The sequence below is a fragment of the Patiria miniata genome, unplaced genomic scaffold, assembly GCF_015706575.1.
Source record: "Patiria miniata isolate m_02_andy unplaced genomic scaffold, ASM1570657v1 HiC_scaffold_20, whole genome shotgun sequence".
NCBI classification, from domain to species: Eukaryota; Metazoa; Echinodermata; class Asteroidea; order Valvatida; family Asterinidae; genus Patiria; species Patiria miniata.
The window spans coordinates 18,725,779-18,750,990 of record NW_024037059.1 but is presented as its reverse complement, the minus strand read 5'-3'; the positions used below and the strand labels follow the sequence as shown (position 1 = coordinate 18,750,990).

Genomic DNA, 25,212 nt, shown 5'->3' with positions numbered 1-25,212 from the left:
AAAACGGAGACCGTTTGGATTTAAAAACGGTGGAATTGTGTAAACAATGGCCAAGGATCAACTCCCTGGTTTTTGGGGCTTCCATCTGAGGACAGACTTCATAAAATTACGGTTGAAAATGGGTCCTATTTGCCTGAGAAAGTGGCAGGATGCCACTTGTAAAGTAAAATAGCTACATAAGGCTTGGGAACTATCACTTTTCGGGAGGTGATTTTGTTTTGGTGTGAATATTTAAAAATTTAATCGGCTAGTCTACCCAAAACTGAAAAGAAATAAAAAGATGAAGGACAAGACAATAATTTAATTTTTGTTTGAGAAACCCCAGTGACGTCGGCTTGCATGTTATTTGGCAACTTTGTTAATTTGACACTGTTTTCAATGGGGCTTGAAATGGTTCTGTGCACCCATAAGCACTGCATGCTGCGCATACCAGACGCCCTCTAGTGACGCTTGGGAGTCATTTTCAGCGGATATGAAACCGAAAGAAAAAGTTCTCTTTTAACTTTCTCTAAGCCAACTGATCCCCAACTGTCGAAATCTATCACAGCTGGAGGTCCGGAGGCGCAGAAAAATCCAAGGATGCAACAACTTGTTCAGTCAGTTGATCGTCTCGAGCGCCCGTTTGACTCCGGTGCCGGTGGCGACGTCAACCGCGTTTATGAATATGCACCGGCCGGAGACGACTCTCTGTCCCGGGGCTATGCCCCGGGCTGGCCCGGGGTAGCTATCGGCTGATGGGCAGCACTTCGGAGCGGCGACAGGGTTTAGGGAGCGATGTCCGACCGCTCATCCCTTGTTGGCCCGTGGTGCTTTTAATCATGCCAGAATTTCTGGAAAAACCATTAGAGTTTTTGCCAGGGACTCGTGATATAAGGACGGTTGCGGAGTAAAGGGATCCTTTATCTGTGCCGTGCAAGTTCAGCAGGTTTGGTTAACAGGAAGCAAAAAAGAGGACATCACAGGGAAGGATGGGGGGGGGGGGGGGAGGGGTCGGTGATGGGGTTAAGGGTGAACTGAGAAAGTGCATATCCAATTTCCAATTTAAAAGGAAACACCCCTTTGCCTGCGTATCCGCATTAGATATGCAGACCGTTAATTGCTAAAGTGTTCATCCCAGTGTACACAGATGTACGTGATAATTATGAAAAATTCTTTCAGTTCATGATTTGTTGTTTTATGTGTAAAACCCTTTCTCTTCACATGGCTTATCATGATTATATATCCATCTTTCTTTCTGTCTCTATCTCTCCCCTTTTTTTGGGGGGGGGGGAGGCTTTTTCAGGCTTCACTCAACAAAATGTCTACAGTTGGCACCAAAATCCCTTTTGAATTACAAAGAGATATGTCCGGGGGAAAACAATTAGTTAACGAAAATATCAGATAATGGTCCAATATGTTACACATATCTTGTTTTTATAAAACAGTTACCGTACAGAGCCATTTTCCAGAAGAAAATCTGCTACATCTGGTATCCGTAATAAGTGATAAACAAGGGCGGATCCAGAACACAATTTTTTTGGGGGGGGGCCCAAAAAAAATTGGTCCCCCAAAAAAGTGGGTCCAAAAAATTACGGCGTGGGGTTCGGGGCCCGCTTAAGGGCCCCGAAAAAATTTGGATTCTAGATGCTCTGTGGTGCGATCTGAGGCAATTTCTGACCACTTTAACCAATGTTTTTTTTTGAGGAAAAGATGGTGGTGTATTCATATGCTGCCTTTATTGCGATGTCACATAAAAAAAATTGGTTTCGTTTTTTTTTTGGGGGGGGGGGCCATGGCACCCTTTGGCCCCCCCCCCCGGATCCGCCCTTGGTGATAAACAAGTTATGAGCAGGGTAGGAACATGGAAGCATAAACAAACTTTTATATGTACATAAGTGGGGCCGCTATACACACATGCTTTGACAGACTACTTTATTATCACAAAATGTTCACAGCCGATATTGCACGAAAATCTTTAAAGGCATGCAAGACACATCTAGTTTTGCCCAAAATCTCTCTTGAAGGCGCGCTTTCCTTCGGAATGATGCATTGTGCAAAATAACAGATCCGAACGGAGCTTTGTCATTTCCAACGATTAACTGTCCCACTATTCAATATTTAAATAAGTTTAAATACAAAGTAAAATCTGAGTTATGTTGTTTTATGCACCGACAACTTGTAATATACGAAATATGTAATTCTACGCACGTCAAAGCGATCTAAACACGTCACAAAGTCTGCCGCGCAAAAAGTTAGCTTTTATGGACAAATACAAAAGAAGACCACAGTTTCTATTAACGTTGTGGTTAACATTATCATAAGGGAAATATTATTCACAATGCTCGTGTTAGAATTCCTCTTTTAAACCAAGGCCAGCAAACTTCCTGTCTGAGGGTCTTTTTCAAGACCGGTTTCAACAATAAGTTACAAAATTTGGTTGGGATAATCTCAATATAAAGACAATGGCAAATAACAAAGGTGACGTCATTGTGAATAAGCGGCTTTGTAGCAAAAGCTGTGACTTACATTGCAGTTAATTTACTTAATGTAACTGAGAAGCGACTCCATCAATGCTGTTCTGGCTGAAATATCAAACCCTTAAATGCATCTCAAAGTTTCTGCCGAAAATCAAATTTTTACAGTAATAATTAAGTGAGCTATTGGCAAGTGGGCGTGCACAGCGGCCCCTCCCCTCGCTCAAGGCCTGTCACTCAACCTCCCTCTCAGAATTTGGGAAAAGGAGCTTTTTACTGTTTTAATCTGTGCCCACATGTGCCCCTCTCCATAAAATCGGCCCCAAGTACCTCTCTGCAGATTAGACCCTTTGTTTAATACGCCACATGTTTTTGTTAACAAATCTACTCGACATATCTAATCAAATTGGCGCACTCCGACGACTTTAGTTTTGTTTTATGAGTTTTGTCCCAATGTTGATGGAAGGTATGACTGTAGTTTGATCAAACAGTTCTCTTCGTAGTTACCTATATACGGAGTATTACTGGCCGGGGAGTCTTAAGCTCGAGACTCTTCAGTTGTCAACCGATCGATGCTTTTCATGGCGCTTCGCATGGACCCATTGGTTGTCTTCATGGAGCTACAGGTAGCGAAGATAGCACGCCGATCTTTCTTGCCCGCCTCACCCTGAGCGGACGGGTCGGAGCGGCACCTCGATCCGCAGGTCACGCTGAACGCCTCGTAGAAAGCCCGCCGGTACCGCGAGTTGGCCACGTTGTAGATGATCGGGTTTATGGCGGAGTTGCAGTACGTCAGCAGATGACTGAACAGGAGGAAACCCTCGAACTGCTTGTTGGATTGGTAGCGTGTGTGTCCTGTTAGACGCCGGACGAACCAGTAGAGGGAGAGGGTCTGGAACGGCGCCATCAGGAGGAAGAAGATGACGCCGTTGATGACCAGCATCCGTGCGATTTGGTTGCGGACTTCCAGGTTCTTCCGCACGCCGGCCGCCTGCCGACCGATGACGCCAAGCCGGTCGTTCATGGCGCGCATGACGCGCACGAAGAGGACACTGTTGACCGCCATGGCGACAAAGAAGGGAAAAGTCTGGATGAAACTGGCGTAGCGGAAGACTGCCTCTGAGACGGAGAGATAGGCAGTCATGGTGGCTGGTAGGGTGGCTTCGAGTTCCATGGTCGGCCACATCATGCAGTAGACGACGGTCCGGCACTGTGACGGCACGGTGGTGCCTGCCAATATGGCCGCCACCACCCACGACAGCACGACCAGTTTGGACGCGTTCCACGGGTCAGCGTTGCCCACGAAAACCTTCATTGGGCGACAGACGGCGTAGAATCGCTCGAAGGCCACCGCTGTTACCAGAAACTCGCTGGTGAAGAAGGCGATGTAGGAGACCACATAGATGACGATGAAGCAGCCGAAGTTGATATTACCCTGGTCTTTAGCAATGGGCGAGCTGGCGAAGTGGGCAATCTCCTGTCCCATAGCGGCTCCCAAGAACAGAATATCAGCAAAGGCGAGACTGACTAGGTACACATTCACCACTGTCCTCATCCGATGTACACGAGCCACTACGAACAAGAAGGCAATGTTAGACAGAAGACCGATGGCCATGATGATCGGCAGGATGTAAGTATTGACAATCTTCTCCATGGGGCTGTACATGTACTGTTCCACTTCTTCCTCCGTCTCGACAAACACGAGCGTATCGCACGACAGGTTAAATGTCCCGAAGAGTTGGCCGTGCTGGATGAAATGGCCGCTGCCGTTCGCCACGGTCCAGTTCAGGAACGAGAAATCCATCTTCGATCCTTGAGCTAAAGACGAATTGTGCAAACAAAATGTTCTGCCAACCGCATAAGCCAGGCACGAATTACTATGTTACTTACTGTCTCGGCCTATTTTTGGCAGCTCCCAGTCTTGCTTTTAATTGCACACGCAACCAAATAAAGTCCGGGGCATTGTGAGCGCAATAATTGTACAGGTCTAAATCTGATCATTTTCAACCTGATCACCGCTTTTGCATCACATTTCCTCGCCCTCAGAACTAGCGTCATTCTTGGCGGGGAAAAAATCGATCGGGAGGCAAAGAAAACGGCGAACTCAAACACAATGCGATGTAGGTAACGACTGTATCGTATTTGCAGTCTCTCCGGTGCACATTTTGACGAGCAGAGCTAAGTCTAGTTTTTATGCACGGCTTTTTGGTCGATTGAAGGAAAAATAAGACAGTCTGTCGCCCAGCAGACTGATAAGAACTTAAAACTGCGTATCTGATGCTAAAGCCCCTGAGTATTCATTCCCTACTGTTCCACTTCAAAAACAAGACGCCTCCTGTCTTGCCGGAAATCATGCGGATGTGCTAAGAGCGCTGGGGGCGTTTCGATCCACATAAACCGGCACCTCGTGGCTAAAAAAGGTCGAGAACATCGTAGATACATCAGGAGCAAAAGCAGGAAAAGTACATCTTGTAGATGTCACCCCTGCCTCAGATAAATGTGGTGACGACAAAACATCTGCTAGGTAGTCCTGCCACATTAAAAAAAATCGTCAGCTCTCTCAAAAGTCTGACGAGGCTAAAATAGTGACTTGAAGTAAGTGAACGCCCACAATATGAACTCACATCAGGCCCCGATGAAAAGACAATCGACAACGGCGCACAGGCACAGGTCCTTATATGCTTGCCCCAGTGCGCGCTCACATCACGACGGGTCCTCTGATTGGTTGGTGTGCAACCACCTGACTGAATCCATGCACCGGATTGGCCCCTCGCCGTCCACCTCGGTTGTAAAGTCAACCAGGGGTTTCAAAACGATCTAATTATTTTGCGTGCGCAAACTGTCAGTGTATAAAACGGTGTATCGAATCGGTAACCGTATCCGCGGGTCTGACAGGCCGACCGTAATACCCCACTCAAAAAGTGAATTCGACGGGTCGTTCTCCGTAAACAAGTCCTAGAATCGCTCGGAAAAGGGAAGTCTGTTTTGCAAATAAGTGGAGCAGCGCTAACACGAAGTAAACGACCCATCGCACCGTTGGTTTCAACCAGAACAGCAAACAGCCGTGACATTGTCTCAGCCGGGAGGCCTTGTAAATCCGCTGCGAATCCAGTGCACACCCAAACACCGCCACACCAAGATCTTTATTTGCTCAACTGACATTTTCTAATTGAAAAAGTGGAGTTAGTTACAAGGTGTCTAAACACCCCTACTTTACATCACGTGAGGGAGGGTGTATCACGTGACTATTGACTCTTGCATAGACTCAGATCCGGTTCTTTAACGGCGGAGAAATGTCATTGCGTTGACTCCAAATTTAATGGTAGATTTTAGCGCATTCAATTTTTCCTTTTAAACTCGAGATAGCTTTGGATGGATTTGCATGGATTGAAACAAAGGTGGATTCGAAAAACAGAATTGTATTAGTTGCACATGCAGAATTCTATTAAAGTTGCACACAATCACCCCTTCGAAAAATACACTGCAAAAAAGTTTGGCACTTGCACATTATAACAGTGTAGTAAATGTCGTTTTACATTAATTACAGATGATTTTAAATGCAATGCTGCCCTCTGTTGACGATTAGAGTTTGCCAGGAATTGATTATTAATTTTACACTAATCCCATTTTGCATTATAATTTTGCGTCTCCCCACTCAGTGTAACTGGCGCAGATATTTCATCTAAAATATGAATAAGAACGTATTCAATTAAAAGCGCTGATAAATTTCTCTTGGACAAATTAATTCATATTAATTTAAACTAATTCATGCAGCATGCATTTTTGACTGCCAGAGACAATAGAGAAAATTAAACCTCGGTTTCGTGGAAGGATCGATATCAGCACATGCGTCACGACCATGTACCATAATCAAATGACCACTGCCTGTTAGCAAATCGGCAAGACTGGAATTAAAGTGTGTGGAATTTCTTCTACCCTTAATACATTAATTTGATTTACGAAATTGGTATCTATGCACCGGGACCTCATCAACACAGGGAGCGGGGACGGTACGGGTTGAGTGTCCCGCTGGGCTCGAGGATAGATGTCCCCGAGCAACCAGATGCATCCTTAAGTGCAGGGGATGGACTACCTCCTCAATTAGATGTAACGGCAGAGTCTCCGGGAATATCAGCTGGGACATTTGATGATAGCGCTTTAGCGTAATTCTCTCGACAACGGGCAGACGGTGTTGAGTGTTACTCCGCGGCTTGCGTCGCAGAAAGCAGCATGGCATTCGTTATAACGGAGCTGGCCCTCGGTTCAAAATGATCGAAGCACCACGCCCAGAGGGTCCGATCCGATCGACACTTTCCATGAATTTTTATAATTCCTGTATCGATCACAGATCCATGCATACAATGTGCATTCCATATGAAACTTGGCGATAATTTACTTAGGTTAATTCCTGATCATTTTCATTATTCAAAAGGCAAAAACAAAACTGTTTCAGTTCCTATGGATACTTCAGATACCATTCAAAGGAAATAATCAAGAAAAAGGGTCCAATTAGTTAACCTTTAAATTATTTTAATGCAGTGCCTTGGCGCTCCTTCAAAAAGATGTACGAGCAAAACAAAACATATTTGTTTAACATGTAGGTTGCTGAGCTATATTAGGCCTACGTATTAAATTAAGACACAATTAAAGAACCCATAGCTTGCAAGTTTATCCTCTGTTTCAACTCAAGGGCCCATAGTTTGCCATGCACATCCGCGTTATCCATACTGATGCGGGATAATCAATATTAAACCTTCCTTTAATGTGACAAGTCCGAGCGTTGCCCCTCCTTGGTTACATTTTCTGAACGGCATGTTTGCCTACAGAGCCTGTCGGCAAGGGACCAAGGTTCATCAAGCAAGACAAAGTACATAGCCCCCGTGGAGGTTACATCCCAAGATCTTCACCGCCTAGACAACACGCACGCAGTGACGTAAAAGAGCGCGCATTCGAGGGCTCTCTTGCGGGGAGCAAAGAGGGCTTGAGACCGTATACCACTTGCTGGGGAAGGACGCTGCGGACGAAGCAAGCGCTGAGCAGACCATGCTGGGAGATTTTGATCTCGAGCAGGTTTTTTTTTTTAGGCTGGAGTGGGTCCGGCATGGATCTGCGCAGATTTGAGGATGACTTAACAAACCGTCTTCCTTGTTTGTCGTTTGACTTCAAGACCCGAGGTCATTTCGATAAACACAATTGTAAGCAAAAGCGAGGAAAACATTTTAAGTTCATGCATGTTATTGAGAACATCATTGACTTTAGTGCAGGCACATACATGCACTCGCTAACGATCCCCTGTCAATAACATGTACTTGTTTCAAACTTTCATGGACCGTCACTGCAAAATATTCCAACTGCGTGCAGGTATCTGGTATCATGCACCTTTGAACCATTTCATTAGGATAGCCGACAAACCGAAAATGAGCAATGAAGGTAGAGTTTGCGCTGATGATGGAGCAGTTTGCACTGCAAAAGGATATTTAAAGGGGGTGCTGGGGTGCTGTGGTCCAGTGGTTACGGTGTTCGACTCGTGTGCCGTGGTATATGGGTTCGAATCCTGACCGTGGGAACATGGTGCTTGTCCTCTTGAGCAAGGCACTTTACCATTATTGCTTCGTCCTTCGGATGGGACGTAAAGCCGTAGGTCCTGTGTGTTGTGTATATAATGCACGTTAAAGAACCCATAACACTTATCGCTAAGAGAAGGGGTTTGCCCCGGTGTTTCTGGCAGTGGCTGCAATATGCGCCGCAGCATCTTGTAAACCGTTATAAGATGCTACATAATGGGTCTCATATTTCTCATAAACTTTATTTACCTTTCTTTAATAAAAAACATAATCTCCAGCGCCTTGAGTATATACCTAATTGTTGGTAGATACGTGCGCTATATAAGACTGCGATATAAAAGGACCGATTAACTATCGATCAAAAGATAGTTTATAAACAGAAAAGTCTGAGTTGTTACGAGGGAGCATGCATGAACACTCTGTTTTCATTGCCTCGGAGTGCACTGGCACATCGCATATACCTAATAATGGTTGTTTGTTTTTTTCTTGGCCTGAATGTTTTAAAATCTTCGCAACATCTCGAGTGTTCATTGTGCAAGGCGAATCAACACCGAAATATCACTGACCCCCGTTCACCCTGTCACATGAGATGACCGCCGAAGGATAATAACTACTGACGTTCTTGCCTTGTTTCCAGGCCAGCAGAGGATTATACGTGAAGACAATGTCAATCAGAAAACAGACGTATGTCGCCACGTGCAGAAAGATGTGCCGCGTCTCAACCGATATCATCTCCCGAGTGAATGAAATTCTCCCCGTAGGGCACTGCTTGACAATTTCCCCCACTATGCGGAGTGGCACAATTCTGCCTCCCCAAGTGTCCTCCATGCTCCTCTTTTGTTGGTGGGTATGATCTTCGTTTGGGGGCATGATTTCTCAAAATGTCACGACGGAGTGTTCTCCTCCAAAGACTACTCCATTACCTATAGCCGGTCCTTGCACTCGATGAGCCCGTGTGGCCGTGAGCGCGGTCGGGCGGTCTTTCGATCGTTCTTCTTCACGTCACAAAGCTGAAAGTGGAACGATTTGAGAAAAAAATCTCTGTGATAAAAGGTTAGGAAATGAGGCAACAGGGAATCGAAACTCTGGTGCGGAGGGATTTTGACGATGCATGCATGAACCAGAAATGTAAACACGTTTGACAACATAGTTCTCAATTTCGCAGCAGTGATTTTCATGACACCTCCTTAGAATTTTGAGGGCAAACTCTCTTTCAAAATTGTTTTGCATTATAGTATTCTTGTATGGCCGTTCGTGCCAGCCAAATTAAAGACATGGGTTAAAATGACTTCGAGGCTATTTTTGAAGAAAACTGAAGAAAACTGGTATCATTTGAAGGTTTGCACCATCAGGCGCGGATCCGGGGGGGGTTAAACCCCCCAGCTCTGTCAATTTTTTGTCTACCGAAATTCATGACAAAAAATGCGACCCCCTCCCCTGCTCCGACACCTATTTTTTTTTTTGCTAGTAATAATGTCCGCCTTGGACAAAATACGCACAGAGCCAGCTTGGTAAGCTATAAGGGGGTCTAATGTACATTACTCTGTGATATAGTGTTAATAATCGTCGGATATGAACAGCGCCCCATTTTAAGTATGGTACGAGCCCCCCCCCCCGCCCCCCGCCTTTTTGATTTTACTGAGGCCAAGTGTCCGGAGAAAAAAACTTGTCTACATTTCAGATTTTTTTTGCCGATGAAACCCCCCCCCCTGCGAAAATTCCTGGATCCGCCCCTGATCATGCATGGTGAGCTCAGCAGTAAGTCTGTAGTGACATGTAGTGATCGTGTGACACTAAAACTCTAAAGACACTGTCACTCAGTGTGGTTCTGAGAAAACCAGTGTAAACTCAACGTTTTGGACAGAATTTTCTGTTTCTCGTCGCCGCGGTGAGAGAACAATCTCGGCAAACGCATTGTCCGGCGCGGCACGGCGACACTGCCGAAGCTGCATCCGGCGACTTTAAGCTGCGTTCCTGCTCCCACGAATTAAAGGCCACTCACCTCACTCGGCCTGACCAGTGGCCAGCAAACTCCGGTCCAAAGTAAATTACTATTTACTCAAGTAAATTATTCAGCCTTCGGGCTTGAGATTGTATCACGTGCGAGTGGTCATCGATTATGAGGGGCATTTCCTTGAATTTCAGTGACCAAGACCGAATGTCACCGTAGTCGCTAAATCATGTGGGCAGGGGGGATCCACAATTTCGTTTCCTCAAATTTCACCGTGGGAAAATGGATCGGGCAGCAGTTAAAAACAATTTCTCAAGACTTTGCCCTTCTCTTGATAAGCAGTTAGGAAGGGGAAAGGTCATCACTGCACCTGCATCCTCCTTTCGATTAACGATGGAATCTTATACGAGATTTTTCCAGATAATGCGGATTGGATACCCTAGATGCGCTATGCACAGGGCATAATCCTCAGCAAATCGAAGTGAAAACCAATCTGCTGTTCCTTTTTTTTTTTTTAATCAAAAAGGTCTTTTATTATTAGGTCAAATTTTCGTTAACGCTAGGAAAGCTCATCTGACAGGCTGTAGACTTTTTGTCTGGAAACAGAATAGCCAGAACAGAAGATGCGGTATCGCGCAGATTACCATAGCAACCGCAACGATGCCACTTTAATGGTATTATAACCGTGTAGTTCGAATCACAAACTTCACGCACTACTTCTTTTGCACAAAATACACGTTCGAAACAATGAGCACGCACGTACGCACACAGATTCAAGATGGCGAACCACTGGCAGGAAAGGGATTCGTCGGCGTCGACTTCATTCGACGACGAAATATACGACCTAGATCGCCTGCGAGCAGAGATTGAACAGGAGAAGGATATTTAGTAAGAACTTATGGATATAATGTTGGGAAATAATCAGGTTATTATTGAGAGAAAACCATTTGCCTCGGGATGTTAAAATCTGGCGTTAGACATCGATGATTTGGGATTGATAGACATTCGTTTCGCATGTCAAACCGTGCTTGGTATGGGCGGGGCACGGGAGACGGGGGGAGGATGATTTGGTGGTTGGAAGAGGTGGATTTCTTTTACTTTCTGGGCGATTTTTGACTGCCACATTTTTGTTTTTTGCATACTTTCTTTGCTTGTTCACTTTAGCTTGGAACACCTAGGCTCATGAAGAAATGGGAAATTTGCAAATGACGAATTTCCATGCCATAAACTCTCAAAGTCTCATGATTCCTTTGACCCATTTGAGTCCTGCTGCCTACATGATCAAGAGCTGGGTTTTCCAAACTAGATTATTTTAAATATGGAAATTATGTGTATTATTAAAGACAGGTAAATGAAGTTAATGAGTACCTTATACTGGTTTACAAGGTGCTTGGTTTACAAGATGCAAGGTGCTTACATATAGCTGGGACAGTTTTAAATCTGTTACTGCTCTTCTTGAAAAACTGGAATATCCACCTTGGAAAATAGGAGATATGTACAGCGCCTCACAAACTTCCACAAAATCTTCAGTGGACAGATCGACGTTAAAGTTCCACCTGAAATAACCATTAGGCAACCAGAAATAACAACGAGACGCTCAAAACCCAACTACCTTCAGATCCCCTTCACCAATATCAAAGGACTCCAACACTCATTCTTCTATCAGACCAGCAAGGACTAGAACGACCTCCCTCAGCACATTACTGGCATAGGAGACACCAATCAATTTAGTGATACCCTTAGATCCCTCAGCACTCGTCAATAGCAAGCTGAGTGATATTCCTGTAGGAGCTGATCAGCTATATCAATCAAGATCAAGATTAATCCATTATAATTAATTACCTCCTCAACCCGAGCAGGCCAGTGAACTGAGTTTGAGACGTGACCGTGCATGGCTTTTTTGTTTAGTTTTTGTTTTTCCAAGAGTACAAGTTTTTCTTCCTTTATTGTTTTATATCGAATACTAGTATTGCAGAATAATTATAGGCCTATTGTCTTTTTTTCTGGCTCTTGGCTCTGGAGGATTTTTTTAAAAGGGATGTCGGCCTAATATTTGTAATGATATATAATTTTAATGCTATAATTGTTTTCCTTTATATTAGTGGAATGCTTGAAAACTCAGTGGGAGATTTGAAAAGCACTGTGACCGAAATGGAAAGGAGATATGAACTGGCAAGTGAGGAAGGTATGCATGCAAAGGCTTACATTGTGTGATTGGGACAGGTTTCTAAATTAGCCCAAGCCTTTTTTTCAGCTTTTCCTTTTCACATTAAAGGCAAACATCAAAAAATAAAACTACCAAATCATTTTGAAATACCTTGCTGGACTGTTAGTGAATGACAGTGTAAAGCATCCTGTAAAATCATGGCACCTGGTATACTGTCATTTTCAAGAAAAGTGGTATTTTTGTATCAATTTCCAACGCTGATCGGCCGATCAGCGTTGGAAACAACTGGCTTTTTTTTCTTCAAATACTGGCCCCAATTGACCATCGCACTTGTTTGCAATCGATTACAAACCTATGAATGGGTACGAGCCAGCTAGACTGGTTCCCTGACCTTACAATTCCCCAATGTATGTAAACTGCTCTGTTTCTTCTTATATGGAGTCAGGGAACCAGACTACAGGAAAATGATCGTTTTTCTTGGTTTTTATAGCATTTTCGAACCCAAAACCTCAAAAAAGTCAGTGTAACTATATTTGCTTTATATTTCCAACCCCCCAATTCGATCCATTTCTGAAAATTACAGCAAAAGCAAATGATGTGTATTCCCTTTAAATTTAGGCAGTGGCTATTTGGCAGACGCTGGTTTTCTTTCAGTAAATGCTAATTCACCGGAGGTCATCTTCGATTCCTCTGGCAAACTGAACGAAAACCAGTGCATCCAATATGATATAATTATATATCAGCCAGTCAAAGAAAGCCTCCATTAAAATAATAATAATTAAAAATAATTGTGCTCATATAGCACTTTCCATCGTATCAACAATCTCAAAGCGCTTTTCAATTGTTACCCCGTTCATCAGGCCGTGGGACCACGCGGCAGCCGATATCAGCGCTCAATTGAGCCTCGACCCTCACAGGTACCCATCCTGGGTGGAGAGAAGCAATTGTAGTTAGGTGTCTTGCCCAAGGGCACAAACACCATGTTCCTGGCAGGGTTTGTGCCCTTGGGCAAGACACTTAACTACAATTGCGTTTAAATAACATTTATAATTGGCTGGACCGATTGCGTAAAAATAATGTGTACCAAAGGAAACTGGCTTGGCCAAATATACACTGCCTTAAATTTATACACATGACTTAGTCTTAGTTCTTATTGACAAAAAATGTAATCATGGGTACAGAAATCTGTATGAAACATTCATAAAACATTGTGTGTATGGACAGGAAAAAGACCAAAAAAATAAATGGAATGAAAATTCAATATTGATTTCTTATGTTTTTTTCCGTATGGTTTTAAGATTTTAAGAAATCCATCTACACTTAAAGTAAAGCACTGTTTTTTTTCTTTCATATTGTGTCCAGACAATGAATGGAAGACACGATGCGAGACTCAGGAGGAATTGAACCAGCTTCTGAGCAAGCAGATACAGTACCTGCAGGACCGGCTAGACCAATCACGGGATAGCGCCAAGGATGGCTTCGAGAGTGACCTGCGATCTTATGACGAACTCTCGGAGGTAGGCAGCATAGACATATTGCTTATTATTGATTGATTGATAATTGGTTGACGATTGATTAATTTACCAGTGGATTGATAAGTGCATTGGTTGACTGATAATTGTGCCATTCCTCATGGGTGATGAGGAATCAATTTTGTTTTTTGGGGGGGGGACAATAGAGTGGTGGTTTGATTAATGAACTATGTGTTAGAATAAGTTAGCTTTGTTGGCATAAAAAAGTATGACTTACTTGCAAAAGAAAAAAAATAGTTAATTGGCAGACACTCTTGTCATTTTTGTGGTTTGCATGCAAAAACTCCCCCCCCTCCCAAATTGGACGATTGGCCTTTATTTTTTCAACAGCTAAATGGAGACGGTCAAATTCTTATTGTTCAAAAGAAGTAATGATTTTAGAACATTTAAAACCATTAAAGGTAGATTATATCATTTGTGATTTGTGCATTTTTGTTTGTTTGAAACAACAAAAGTGCTCAAAATCTAAAGAAGGGTGTTTAACAACTAACCTGATGAACTTTTAGCTCAATGAATGCTGTACATTCCGAGAGAACAATATTCAAGGATCTGGATTTCAATTCAAAAGTTGCCAAATCATGTTTTGAATTGCTCCCGAAATCAGCGTCCGGGACACGTTCTTAATCAGAGGATTTCAGCTGCGCAATGTCACGCACTGAACCGACAAATTATACATATATTGATTCCTTTGGGGAACTAACCCACCGGGCCGGTTTTTATGTGCAACCTCTTTGAGGGAACACGGCGAAAAAAATCATTAAAAACCGGCCCTTTTTCACATCTGTCGCCACAACTTCATTATTCGACAGAGTATACCTTAGATCTTACTACAGTATGACCCTAATAATATACTCTTTCAGATAATGAAAGAAAAGCTGAATAAAACACTGATTTTCACTTGTGAAATGATGTTAAACACTGCATTTTTAGTCAAAAATCTCCCCGTTTTGTGTGTAGACACAAAATCTCTCGAGTCATTTTTCTTCGTCTCGTCAGCTTTCCAACAATATAACCCTTATTGTGATTGGTTGAGGATTAGGCTCGCGTGTATTCATTAACAAAAGAATTGTTCATCTAAACTCCAATAAAATTTGCCGTTGCTCATGGCTCAGTGCGTATAGGGTCTGTTTATTGTACACGCGCTAGGCAGCGCTAGTGTATATACACAGAGCCCGGGAGCTGTTATCTCTATGTCCAAGGTCATCTGGCTGTGCCCTTTGGCCGGTTTACACGGGGTCCTTTTGACCACAAAGGATTTGATATGGCGTGCGCGTGTGCGTCGTGTCAACGCTTGCGTGTCAACACGTGCACTCATTCATGGCTTCGCTGAATTAAAAACTACTAATGGAAATTTCCAAAAATGCGTCTTTAGACGCATCTTTGGAAATGGCCTTCTTTTACTGTTTTCGTCTAAATGGCAGCATGCCAGAAAGAATAATTTTGTCAGTTACTCTTTGGATAGCTGCAAATGATAAACTCTACCTATAAGATTTTAAACATAAAGTGTGCATGTTTTCCTTCAACACCAAATGTGCCTATTGTATATTTCTGTGAAACAGATTCGAAAGGAGCTCATTTATATAAATGAAATAACAGTTTTAACCTATATATGGATAATAAAAAAGAACCAAGTATCAACTGGTGAACTCAAATAAATAATTAAATTGTAATATAAGACATTTGTATTAAAAAAGGCGTATTTTAAATGGCAATTTTCCAATGGATAGGTTTATCAGAAAGTATCAGATTGCATCCCTACAGAAACTGACTGTAAATTGCCATCCTGGAATGACCACCCTTGCCCTTGTGCATTTCACTACATAAATATCTGATATGCAACAGATAACTCCATTAGCTCAAATGGGGCTTTTTTTTGTATTGATCGGTTCCCCCCAGATAAAAGGGGGAAAAAAAAATCCATTACGGCGAAAAGCACTGAATGTCGGGCATCACCGGGGGGAAACCAGGCCGTTTTATTTGCGCCGACAAGGATCGACTGTTGCCTTAGCAACCCAGCAGTCCATTTACACAAGTAGCCGTATCAAGTGTTGATTGTGACCGGTTTCCCCAAATGTCTGTTCTGGGAGAAAAAAAAAAAGGAGTCGTTCGCCCGGAGTAATATTTTGCAACGGAAATCAAACGAGGGGCAACAGTTTAGAAAAACAGTGCATTGATCACAGTGATTGCAAAATTTTTTGTTTTTTTCGTTGCGATGGAAAGTGACTTGTGTCTGGCAGTTGTTTTTTTAGACAAGGATTGACAAGATCAAAGGATCACACGGTTGTCAATTTAATCCTAATGCATATTTTACGAGTTAATCATTTTAGGAGTTAATCCATTAATTATTCACCATATCAATTATTTCTCAACTGTTTGCTACATTTTTTTGAGAAGGGTGTTGCATGTCATCAGTACTAATAATTGTGCATGACAGTTTTTTTAGGTTTATTTAAGTGCATTTTAAATCAGTATAACTTGTCAGAGCATTCGCTGTGAAAAAGAGTTCGTTCTCAACTTCTGCCATATCTCATGGTTACACCAGCTTGACAGATTTGTTATAGATAGCGTAGCTGAATTGACAGCCTCCGCATGATATGAACTATATGATGTGAACTATAGATGATATGAACTATAGATGCATAAAATTGTACGTGTGTCAGTGTTGAGGCACTGCGATCCAGAACCAATTGGGTAAATGGACTGTTTATGGGAAAAGGGTTGGATCGTACCAGACGTTGGCCTTTTAAAGCATCATGAAACAGTCTCTGATTTTTTTTTTTCATGACACAGTTTATACAATTCAATATTGCTTGATGTTGGTTCATTTGAAATACAAATAATTGCAGTGGTATGATAAATATCCAGATATAAAAAAAAGTGGGGTTTTTTTGTACGGCTTTTGACATTTTCCATTTCGAGTACCAAAGTCCATTTGCAAGAAGGTGTGGGGGGGGGGGGGGGGGGGGAGAGAACTTTTGACATTTGTGAGGATGATGCGACAAGTCATGACATTTGTGGGGACGATGCGACAAGTCATGATGGAAATGTCAAGTGTTTTATTTTGTTTTTGTCCCTTTCTTTCTTGACTGGTTGTTTGGTACAGGGCAGCTTGAGGAAATTATTGAAGCAAATTGAGCGGGAGAAGCAGAGCCTTGAGAGCCAGCTGAGGGATTATGAGTGGAGGCTGGACCAGGAATCAAAGGTCAGTTCTTAAAATAAAAAAAATTACAAAATTAAGAAAATTAAAAAAATCCTTGAAATTGTGACTTACAATGGATGTTAATGCTCAAGAGATATGAATGAAGTAGAACTGAAGACAATAGATTCCAAACTACAAATTCAGTTTTTCGACCTTAATATTTCAAGTCTATTTTGTCTTTGTTGAGAAAATAATTATCTAAATTTGTTCAATTTTGTAAAACCAAAATTGCATTTTTTCTTTGTGGTGCACGGAGTGATAGTAATATTGTGCTTTGCACGCAGGCTTTCCACAAGGCTAATGACGAAAGGAGAAATCTACACACGGAACTCTTACAGGTAATTATCATTTTCAATGAAATGAAAAATCTGTTGATTACACCATAGAGACAGGTTTACACCAATTCCTGCAGACCTGTCAACTCATTGACATTTGGAATTCATTGTTCAATGAAAAATTGAACGCTCTTGAAGCATGTGATTTCCAGTTAAAAAAAAAACATTTTATGATGTTGGAAATCTTCATTTTTGTTCCCCACACTTTAATACATTTGTGTTAAAAAAAAAAAATTAACAACTACATCCTAACAACTGCATTTGACAAATTTCCTTAAAAATGAAGGTATGGTTTGGGGGTTGGTTTTAACCTCGCAAACAACCATTCCCCCTCCCTAAAATAAAAGAATTCATCAATATTGTTAAAATGTATTAACACTTTAACTTTTTTTTATAGGCAAAGCTGAAACTGGAGGAGCTGAAATTTACAACCAATGCCGGCAATCAGCAGAAGAAACGAGCCAATCAGAAAGGGCGAGGAGTGGAGGAGAAGTAAGTGAAATATTTGGGATAAGATTGTTAAGACAATTCTAAGATGACATGTTGACTTTCAAGGTCAGGACGTCCGCAAAGAAGATGATGGTTAAGAACCTTCAGATTTGCCTGTGGAATTAAGGAATTACTTTAGTAAAAGAACACAACATGGTCAGGTAGGGGCCAAAAAGGCAAATCAGTGAGGGCCTTGAGAGGTAGGATGACATCAGTTTGGGAAAAAGATGTCAAATTATGACATCTTGTGAAAGAATGGCATTCATACTGAAATTTATATGGAAATGTAGTTCAGATTTCCCCTTGGTAAAGTGAACTTTATGCTGCGTCTTGGAGACATTGACCCCAGCCAAATTCTATTGGGGCTTCATTCAGGATCAATTTCCATTGAAAGTATTCATGAATTCATCTGCATTGAAATTTACATTTCACAGTGACGATGAGCAAAGATGTTTTTATAATATCCACATTTATGATTCATGAAAGCTGGAAAAACGTTCTTCTCATAATGCATAAAGTTACACCGCGTTGGCATGCATGGCAGGCACATGGACTGCATACGCGATCACGTGCAATTTACATTTGTGTACTCAAGAAAATTCAGTCCTATCAAACTAATGAGCATATTTAATCAGTGAAGGCAGTAACTACTATAACTAGACATTGAGATTTTAACCGGATATTGAAGCTACAGTCCATCATTTGTAATTTGTGCATTTTGTTCGTTTGAAGCAACAAAAGAGTTCAAAATCTAATGAAGGATACTGAGCAACTAACCTGATGAAGTTTCAGCTAAGCTTCAGCTGTACATTCCGAGAAAAACAGCATTCTAAGATCTCAATTTCAAATCAAAGTTACTGAATCATGTTTTGAATTGTTTTGAATTGCAGCTATACGCGACGTAGCGTACTGATCCGACGAATTATAACAACCGCGCGCGCGTGTGCGTCGTTCCAATACTTGTGCGCGCTGCGCTGAATAACAAAACGAACTACTAATTTAAATTTTCCTATGGTGCTTCTTAAGAATCACCGTTGGAAATGCCTTCTTTCGTTGATTACTTCAAAATGACAGCTTCCCAGAAGGAATAATTTCACAGGGAGTTTAGTTCCCTTACTATCTTTCAACCAAGTTTGTTTTTCAACAATAATTACGCCAGTTACTTTTCGGATGGCTGCAAATGATGGACTATAGCTTTAAACTGCATATTGATATTTTTTAACTGTATGTTGAGGTTTTAACTGGATGTTGATGTTTAACTAGATATTGAGGTTTCAGCTGGATGTTAAGGTTTTATTAATGAGGGTTTTAACTGTATGTTGGGGTTTTAGCTGAATATTGGGGATTTAACCATGTACACGAATTGAGGTTTTACTTGGATATTGTTTTAGCTGGATATAGAGGTTTTAACTGGGTATTGAGGTTTTAATTGCATATATTGAGGGTTTTAACTGCATGTTGAGGTTTTAGCTGGATATTGGGGTTTCAGCCATGTACATGTATTAAGGTTTTACTTGGGTGTTGATGTTTAGCTGGATACTGAGGTTTTAACTGGATATTGAGGTTTTAACCATGTACATGTATTGAGGTTTTACTTGGATGTTAAGGTTTGTAACTGGATGTTGAGGTTTCAACCATGTATTAATTAAAGTTTTACTTGGATGTTGATGTCTTCAACTGGGTATTAAAGTTTTAAATGGATATTGAGGTTTTAAGTGGAAATTGTACTCTTTTGTTTGTGTAGCGTTCCGGACGATCAGAGGATTTTAGACCCCAAGCACGGTCCCATCAAGAAGACCGCGGCCATCAAGAAACTACCCAAGCTTGACGCCTGAGGCAGACCGAGCGATCGGGTGACGGAATCTGAGACGCAACTCGACAGCAGTAATGTCGTCAGGGTTGACCAAGTACCTTAATGTGTGCTAGGGAAGTGACGTCATAACAGTGTCTGTGAACTGTGGGGTAACAGGGTGGTAAAAGGGTGTTATGTGTTTGGTTGGGGGGAAAAAGGTTAATTGTCACAAATTTTCTACTTCTATTTCTCGAGACAGAATCTGAGACACAACTCCAAGAAAAAAAGTTGCAACCTGCCACTTTTTTCTTCATATATATCATCTCAATGAAAGTCAGTCATTGCAAAAATGATAAGACATGAATCTGGGACTAAGAAACATTTAAAATTTTGTTTGAAAATACTTGGAGAATGTTCTTGACTCTCCATAGACTTTGTACAAAACTGCTGAAGTGGTGTCAGGTTGCAATATTTTTTCCAAAAGTCCACAGCAGTAATTTCGTCAGGGTTGACCAAGTGCCTTAATGTGTATGAAGGAAGTATCATATTCAGTGCTAAAAGGCTATAACTTTAAAGACAGTGTTATATTGCCGTCTCTAGCAATCATAATGAACATGGGTACTGTAAAAGAGTGCCTGTGGCATATCTATTACAATTCTTTAAATCTATATTTTAAAAGCTCTTAACAGAATTTATTCACAAATACGCAGGTTACTAATGTAGTCTTTTTTGAAGGATTAACTTTCAGTAGCGACAAAAACCCAATGATTTCTATCACAATAGTTGTAAATATAAATGTGGCTGTTGTACAATATGTGTACATTTTTGTAAATTATTTTGAAGAGTTTTAACAGTGGTCAGAAGACCATTTTCTGCAGTGCAATATAATGTATATACAGCTTCAAGTAAATAGTACTCTTCTGTATAGCAAAACATTTCCAAATATTTCACAACGACTCAGAGCTTTTCTATTTTATCGTTTTGTTTATTTACAAACTTGAACTTAAAATATCATACTTTCACAAACCAAACAAGTCTGTCATAATTGACCAATTATTTTTAAGTATCAAACTGCGAACAAAGTTAGTCTTTTCCTTTTCTAAGTGTTACGTGAATGTGTAATGACTGAACAATGTCTAGAAACATCTTTTTTGGGGGGCCAAACATCTCTGCACTAATTACAACAGACTGAAATGGATAAAATCTAAAATTGTTTGTTTTTAATTTGAGACCTTTAATTAACCATATATGAATAAACGTGTTCACAAGGCTACAGAAAAAAGGCTTTTGTTTAAGCATTCTTTCTTGTAAACCTTACAACTTTTTTTTTCAATTTTCAAAATCCTTTGTTGTTCATGTATGTGTACAAATGGTAGGAACAATAAATCCTCCAATTCGTGCAAAAAAAGTCTTGTGAAAATATCCTTTATCAAAAGTCCAAATGGTTAAAACTGTTGCTATAAGTACAGTGTTCCTATGCATCTGCCGACTGCCCACAAAACGATGCGCGTATAAATTGCTAAAACAATGCAACCGCGCATCGCTATAACCAATTAGAAGAAGACAGTTCAGTATCGCCTTTACAGGAAACTATACTATAATTTGATTAAACCGTCTCGCCCTTTGGACTAATTGTGGATCCTGTTATCCCGCTATCTGAAAAACAAGCACTCTAAAGTGTGACGCAGATGTCACGTTTTTGCGGTCTTAATAGCAAGAAGGTTTTCTCTGGAGACGGTAAATGTTTTTCGAGAGTTCAGTCGGAGAAATGTCAAGATTTCTCGGGCTTGGATAAGAGGCATCAAATTTCTTTGACTTCCTACCAAATATGGTTGGGCCATGTTTGTTAAAACAACTGACCGAATCTGTTAAAACACTGTCCCCGAACAAACAACAGGTGAAACGTAATTGCATAATTCAACTACAAAATTTGGCCGCATGGCTACATCTGTTCTGACTCTGCAGCCAAAACACACATTTGCAATATAAATAGATATCAAACTGTGTAATCAAGACGAGGGATACGAGGAGCAAATTGAGAGGGGACTAAGCACCGTTGATATATTGATATTATTGCTGGTACCAATTTTAAAATTGTATTGAAATATCACAATTCTCAATATTGAGGAATGATATCGAAAATATCAATAATGCGTCAGATTATCGTCAAAATAAATCTCCCGTTAGTGCTGTTACTTTGTGTTTAACATTTGCAGTATAATGAAATAAAGCTTGGCGACAACTGGTGCTTGTGACTAAAAAAAAAAAGGCGAAATGCCAAACGGCGTCGCGTTGTGCTCTGCGTTTGCTGGAGTTCGTGGTCTCCCCAATGTAAAACCTCAAAAGAAACCACCCGTTCTGGACAATCTCTCAGTGCTGAGATTTGTTTTAAAAAGTTTGTGCAATATGCTCCTGAGAAAGCCGTGGAAAATTGGGGCTTAAGATTGATTAAAAAAACAAAAACAAAGTGTCGTCTTTATGGTCTTTATTTTTTACATGAGATAATCGATATATCGAATATTCTCGATATTGGATATCCGATATATCGATTATTGACAATTCTGATATCGACAGTGCTTAGAAGGGAACCCTTTGCAAACAAATCAGAGAATTCTCAATCTTGCGTTATTTGGTTTAACATGCACCTTCCAAATAAAATCTAAACACCACAGCTCAAAAGTAGTATAAATCTCTGATTTTAATGTACATCAAAGCTGAAGCAAATGCAGATACTCCAACTGATTGGCATCCGTCATTCACTCAGTTTCCTGGGCAGGGCACATGGGGTTCAAAGCGTTCAGCCATCTTCTTAGGAGGGGCTGCATAAGAAAGTAGAGAACAATTGGTTACTTGAAGATGTTTTTGCTTTAATAAAATTAAAGTACAAAAGATGTCTTTCTATACAGACGTACCATTTACATTTGCAGATGAGCACAATTTTGCAAAATGTACTTGAATAGCTTCGGTTTAAAATTAATGTCTATGGCATGTATGCAAGGAAAACAGAATATGTACAAATAAATATTAAAAAGAATGGTAACAAGTGCAGAAAATATGGTACATACCTGTGCACTTACTTTACTGAGGTAAAAACAAGGTAAATATTTATATTTGTTGTATAAAAATAAAAAAGTCTGTTAATATGTTTGATAATTTAATTTTCTGAAAACACAAAGTGTTACAATATTGCACTTTGGGCACACTTCAGCAAGCAGCAGCTTAAACGTATTGTACCATAAAGCCAATGTGAACCTGATGATTTAATAACGCACGTTTCTGAAAGTCTTCTGGATGTCTTGCAATGTAGTCCTCAATGTAAAAATCCCTCCTGCCAAATCGTTCCTTTTCCATAACTCCCAGAAACGAACCCACGGAGGCCCCAGACAGGCTGTACAAGAAGTGACGGTGTACCCCTGTAAACACACAAACAAAAATGCAAAACACAGAATAATTCAAGTTATTATTAGAATGATTGATATTGTACATGTATGTAACCCCTCCTGCTGTCTGAGTAGTCACAGACAGTCAAAAAATCAATCCTCTTCCCCTGCCATGCCTTTTATACAGGCTAGTCAGTTTCAAGCAAGCACTGTGGCTAGTCAAATTCAGTCAACAGACAAAAGCAGGCAAGTGGTTGGCACAGCTGGTTTATCAATAACCTACGGTCAAATCAATGAAAGAAAAACTGTAATGATGAGAATTATTTATAATCATGCTAATAAAATAACAAAAAGCTAGAATTTAACATGAAAGAGGTATCATCTAGCAAGCACTCATTGCGTGCGAAAAGGCATTAGAAGGCACTGTATCTTGCGTTTTTTGTCACACGGAAGTTTTGGCATTTTTATCTCAGATTTTCTCATTCCCAAACAAACTGTGGATCGGGGAACAAAGTTTTTCCGATAGGGTACATGTCATAATCTACGGTGACCTTTCTTGGTCTCCCACTGTCGTCAGCATTATAGTTGTCACGCCCCAACTATCGCATCGGTCCCAACTATAGTTGGGCCTGTCCCAACTGTAGTTCCACAGTTGGGCTGGCCCAACTATAGTTGGGCCTGTCCCAACTATAGTTGGGACGGTCCCAACTGTAAGTTCCATTGTTGGGCTGGCCCATCTATAGTTGGGCCACTCCGATCTTTTTATTTTGCGGTCCCAACTATAGTGTACATTGTTCAACTTGTACGATTATAAAACATTCCCTACAACTCTAATACACATCTGACTTTACTGGGGACCAATGAAATGATCTATGGGTGGGGACCATCTGTAGTTGGGCCACCGCAATATTTTTATTTGGCAGTCCCAACTATACATTGATGTACGACTATAAAACATTCTCTACAGCTCTGCTTACATGTCCGACTTCGGACCTTTGACATTAGCTATGGGTGGGGCCCATCTATAGTTGGCCGGCCATGGCAATCTTTGAATTTTGCAAAATGTTGCTGGATAATAAAACCCAGCGGTGCACAACTCATCCAACTAGGCAGTACCACGTGACCGGCCAGCCTTGCGGCATGCATGCACGACGAATACACGGTGCCAGCGCCGCGGAACATTTAATCCAACAAGATCTATCAAGCATGAAGCATCCGGCGCAACTCCAGTCCTAACTATAGTTGGGCCGACCCAACTGCCGCACTATAGTTGGGACAGTCCCAACTATAGTTGGGACCGATGCGATAGTTGGGGCGTGACATCGTTAATATATGCATAGATAATACTTTGCAGTTTTTTTCTACAGGGGTGTAACATTTACGGTGCAACCAAAAAGACGCGTTCTTATATTATTTTGGAATTTTTTTGTCATAACTATTAAAACTTGACATCTTGACAGTTGTCTTTGTTGATTGTGATGATCAAAATAACAATATAAAAGTGGGCTACATATTAAATATGTATGTATAAAATGTAGTTATATAAATATGTAAATATAGGCCTTTGTATAAATTAACAATTATCTATTGAGGTTTCAACCGTTATATTGAAATTAATCTTGATATTATGAAAATTGTATTGGCATTGAAAAAAAAATAAGGAAAAAGAAAGAAAAGGTTTGACATGTTTGAAAAGCTCAAGGAAATATTTTTTCCTAAAACCAAGGAGTCTAGCTCATTTAAAAAACAAATATTATATTGAGTGACATGGCTCGGACAGCACAGATTTTTCATGAAGCATCCCCTACGTAAAATTAGGCAGGATTTATTTCTAAACTGCACGCTTTGGAATTCCCCGCTTGCCGCCACAATTAAACTTAAAGTGATTTCGCTTAGTTAATCGGTATGGTGGATTATCGTAAGCCAACAATATAAGTTTTGTTGAGTAAAAGAGTGGTTGCTTTGCTATTTTTAAGCTATTTGAAAAAAAGCTTGCAAAGCCTTATCTGCGCAAAAATAGGATTAGGAGGATCGAGGGGACGAGGATACCAAGTTAACTGTCCGGAAACTGGACACACATGACACACGCCACTCAAAGCATAAATATTTTTTGTAATAATACAAAAACGCGCCCCTTACCCGACCATGCAGGTCTTCTCATAAGACCATTGTGAATGAGTGATGTAGCCAGCCCAATACATCCACATATAACCGTATATTTATTCAGATATGAAGTGAGATTTTTCTGCGCCGAAGACATTTTGCAGCACGTACGAACATTTCTCAGTAGTGAAATAGTCATCTACCCTACCGCCGTACAGAATATTGCACATTCAATGTAGGTTAGAAA

The 25,212-nt window shown here is 40.9% G+C and overlaps 2 protein-coding genes and 1 long non-coding RNA gene across 3 annotated transcripts; 1 reads left to right on the top strand and 2 right to left on the bottom strand.

Moving 5' to 3' along the window:
- Nucleotides 1-1,884: 1,884 nt before the first annotated feature.
- Nucleotides 1,885-5,114, bottom strand: LOC119729374 (thyrotropin-releasing hormone receptor-like). Its single transcript, XM_038201995.1, has one exon. The coding sequence runs from the start codon at nucleotides 4,255-4,257 to the stop codon at nucleotides 2,992-2,994; it is 1,266 nt and encodes a 421-aa protein (XP_038057923.1). The 5' UTR covers nucleotides 4,258-5,114; the 3' UTR covers nucleotides 1,885-2,991.
- A 5,538-nt stretch (nucleotides 5,115-10,652) lies between these two features.
- On the top strand, nucleotides 10,653-21,750 carry LOC119727729 (coiled-coil domain-containing protein 169-like). Its single transcript, XM_038199762.1, has 7 exons — nucleotides 10,653-10,856; nucleotides 12,071-12,153; nucleotides 13,498-13,652; nucleotides 16,771-16,869; nucleotides 17,151-17,204; nucleotides 17,599-17,693; nucleotides 19,435-21,750. Exons 1-7 carry the CDS (start codon nucleotides 10,747-10,749, stop codon nucleotides 19,523-19,525), a joined length of 687 nt encoding a protein of 228 aa, XP_038055690.1. The 5' UTR covers nucleotides 10,653-10,746; the 3' UTR covers nucleotides 19,526-21,750.
- LOC119727730 lies at nucleotides 20,506-25,178 on the bottom strand. The gene is made up of 3 exons (XR_005271002.1): nucleotides 25,002-25,178; nucleotides 22,755-22,895; nucleotides 20,506-22,301 (listed from the first exon to the last, which is right to left on the bottom strand). It is a non-coding gene; the product is annotated as an uncharacterized LOC119727730 (long non-coding RNA).
- Between the last annotated feature and the right edge of the window lie 34 nt (nucleotides 25,179-25,212).

Excerpts from the sequence above, each read along its gene's own strand:
- LOC119727729 (XM_038199762.1), top strand. The coding sequence starts at position 10,747 with ATGGCGAACCACTGGCAGGAAAGGGATTCGTCGGCGTCGACTTCATTC. Across the intron at positions 17,205-17,598 it reads TACACACGGAACTCTTACAG|GCAAAGCTGAAACTGGAGGA; the intron begins GTAATTATCATT and ends TTTTTTTTATAG. Across the intron at positions 17,694-19,434 it reads GGGCGAGGAGTGGAGGAGAA|CGTTCCGGACGATCAGAGGA; the intron begins GTAAGTGAAATA and ends TTGTTTGTGTAG.
- LOC119729374 (XM_038201995.1), bottom strand. The coding sequence starts at position 4,257 with ATGGATTTCTCGTTCCTGAACTGGACCGTGGCGAACGGCAGCGGCCAT.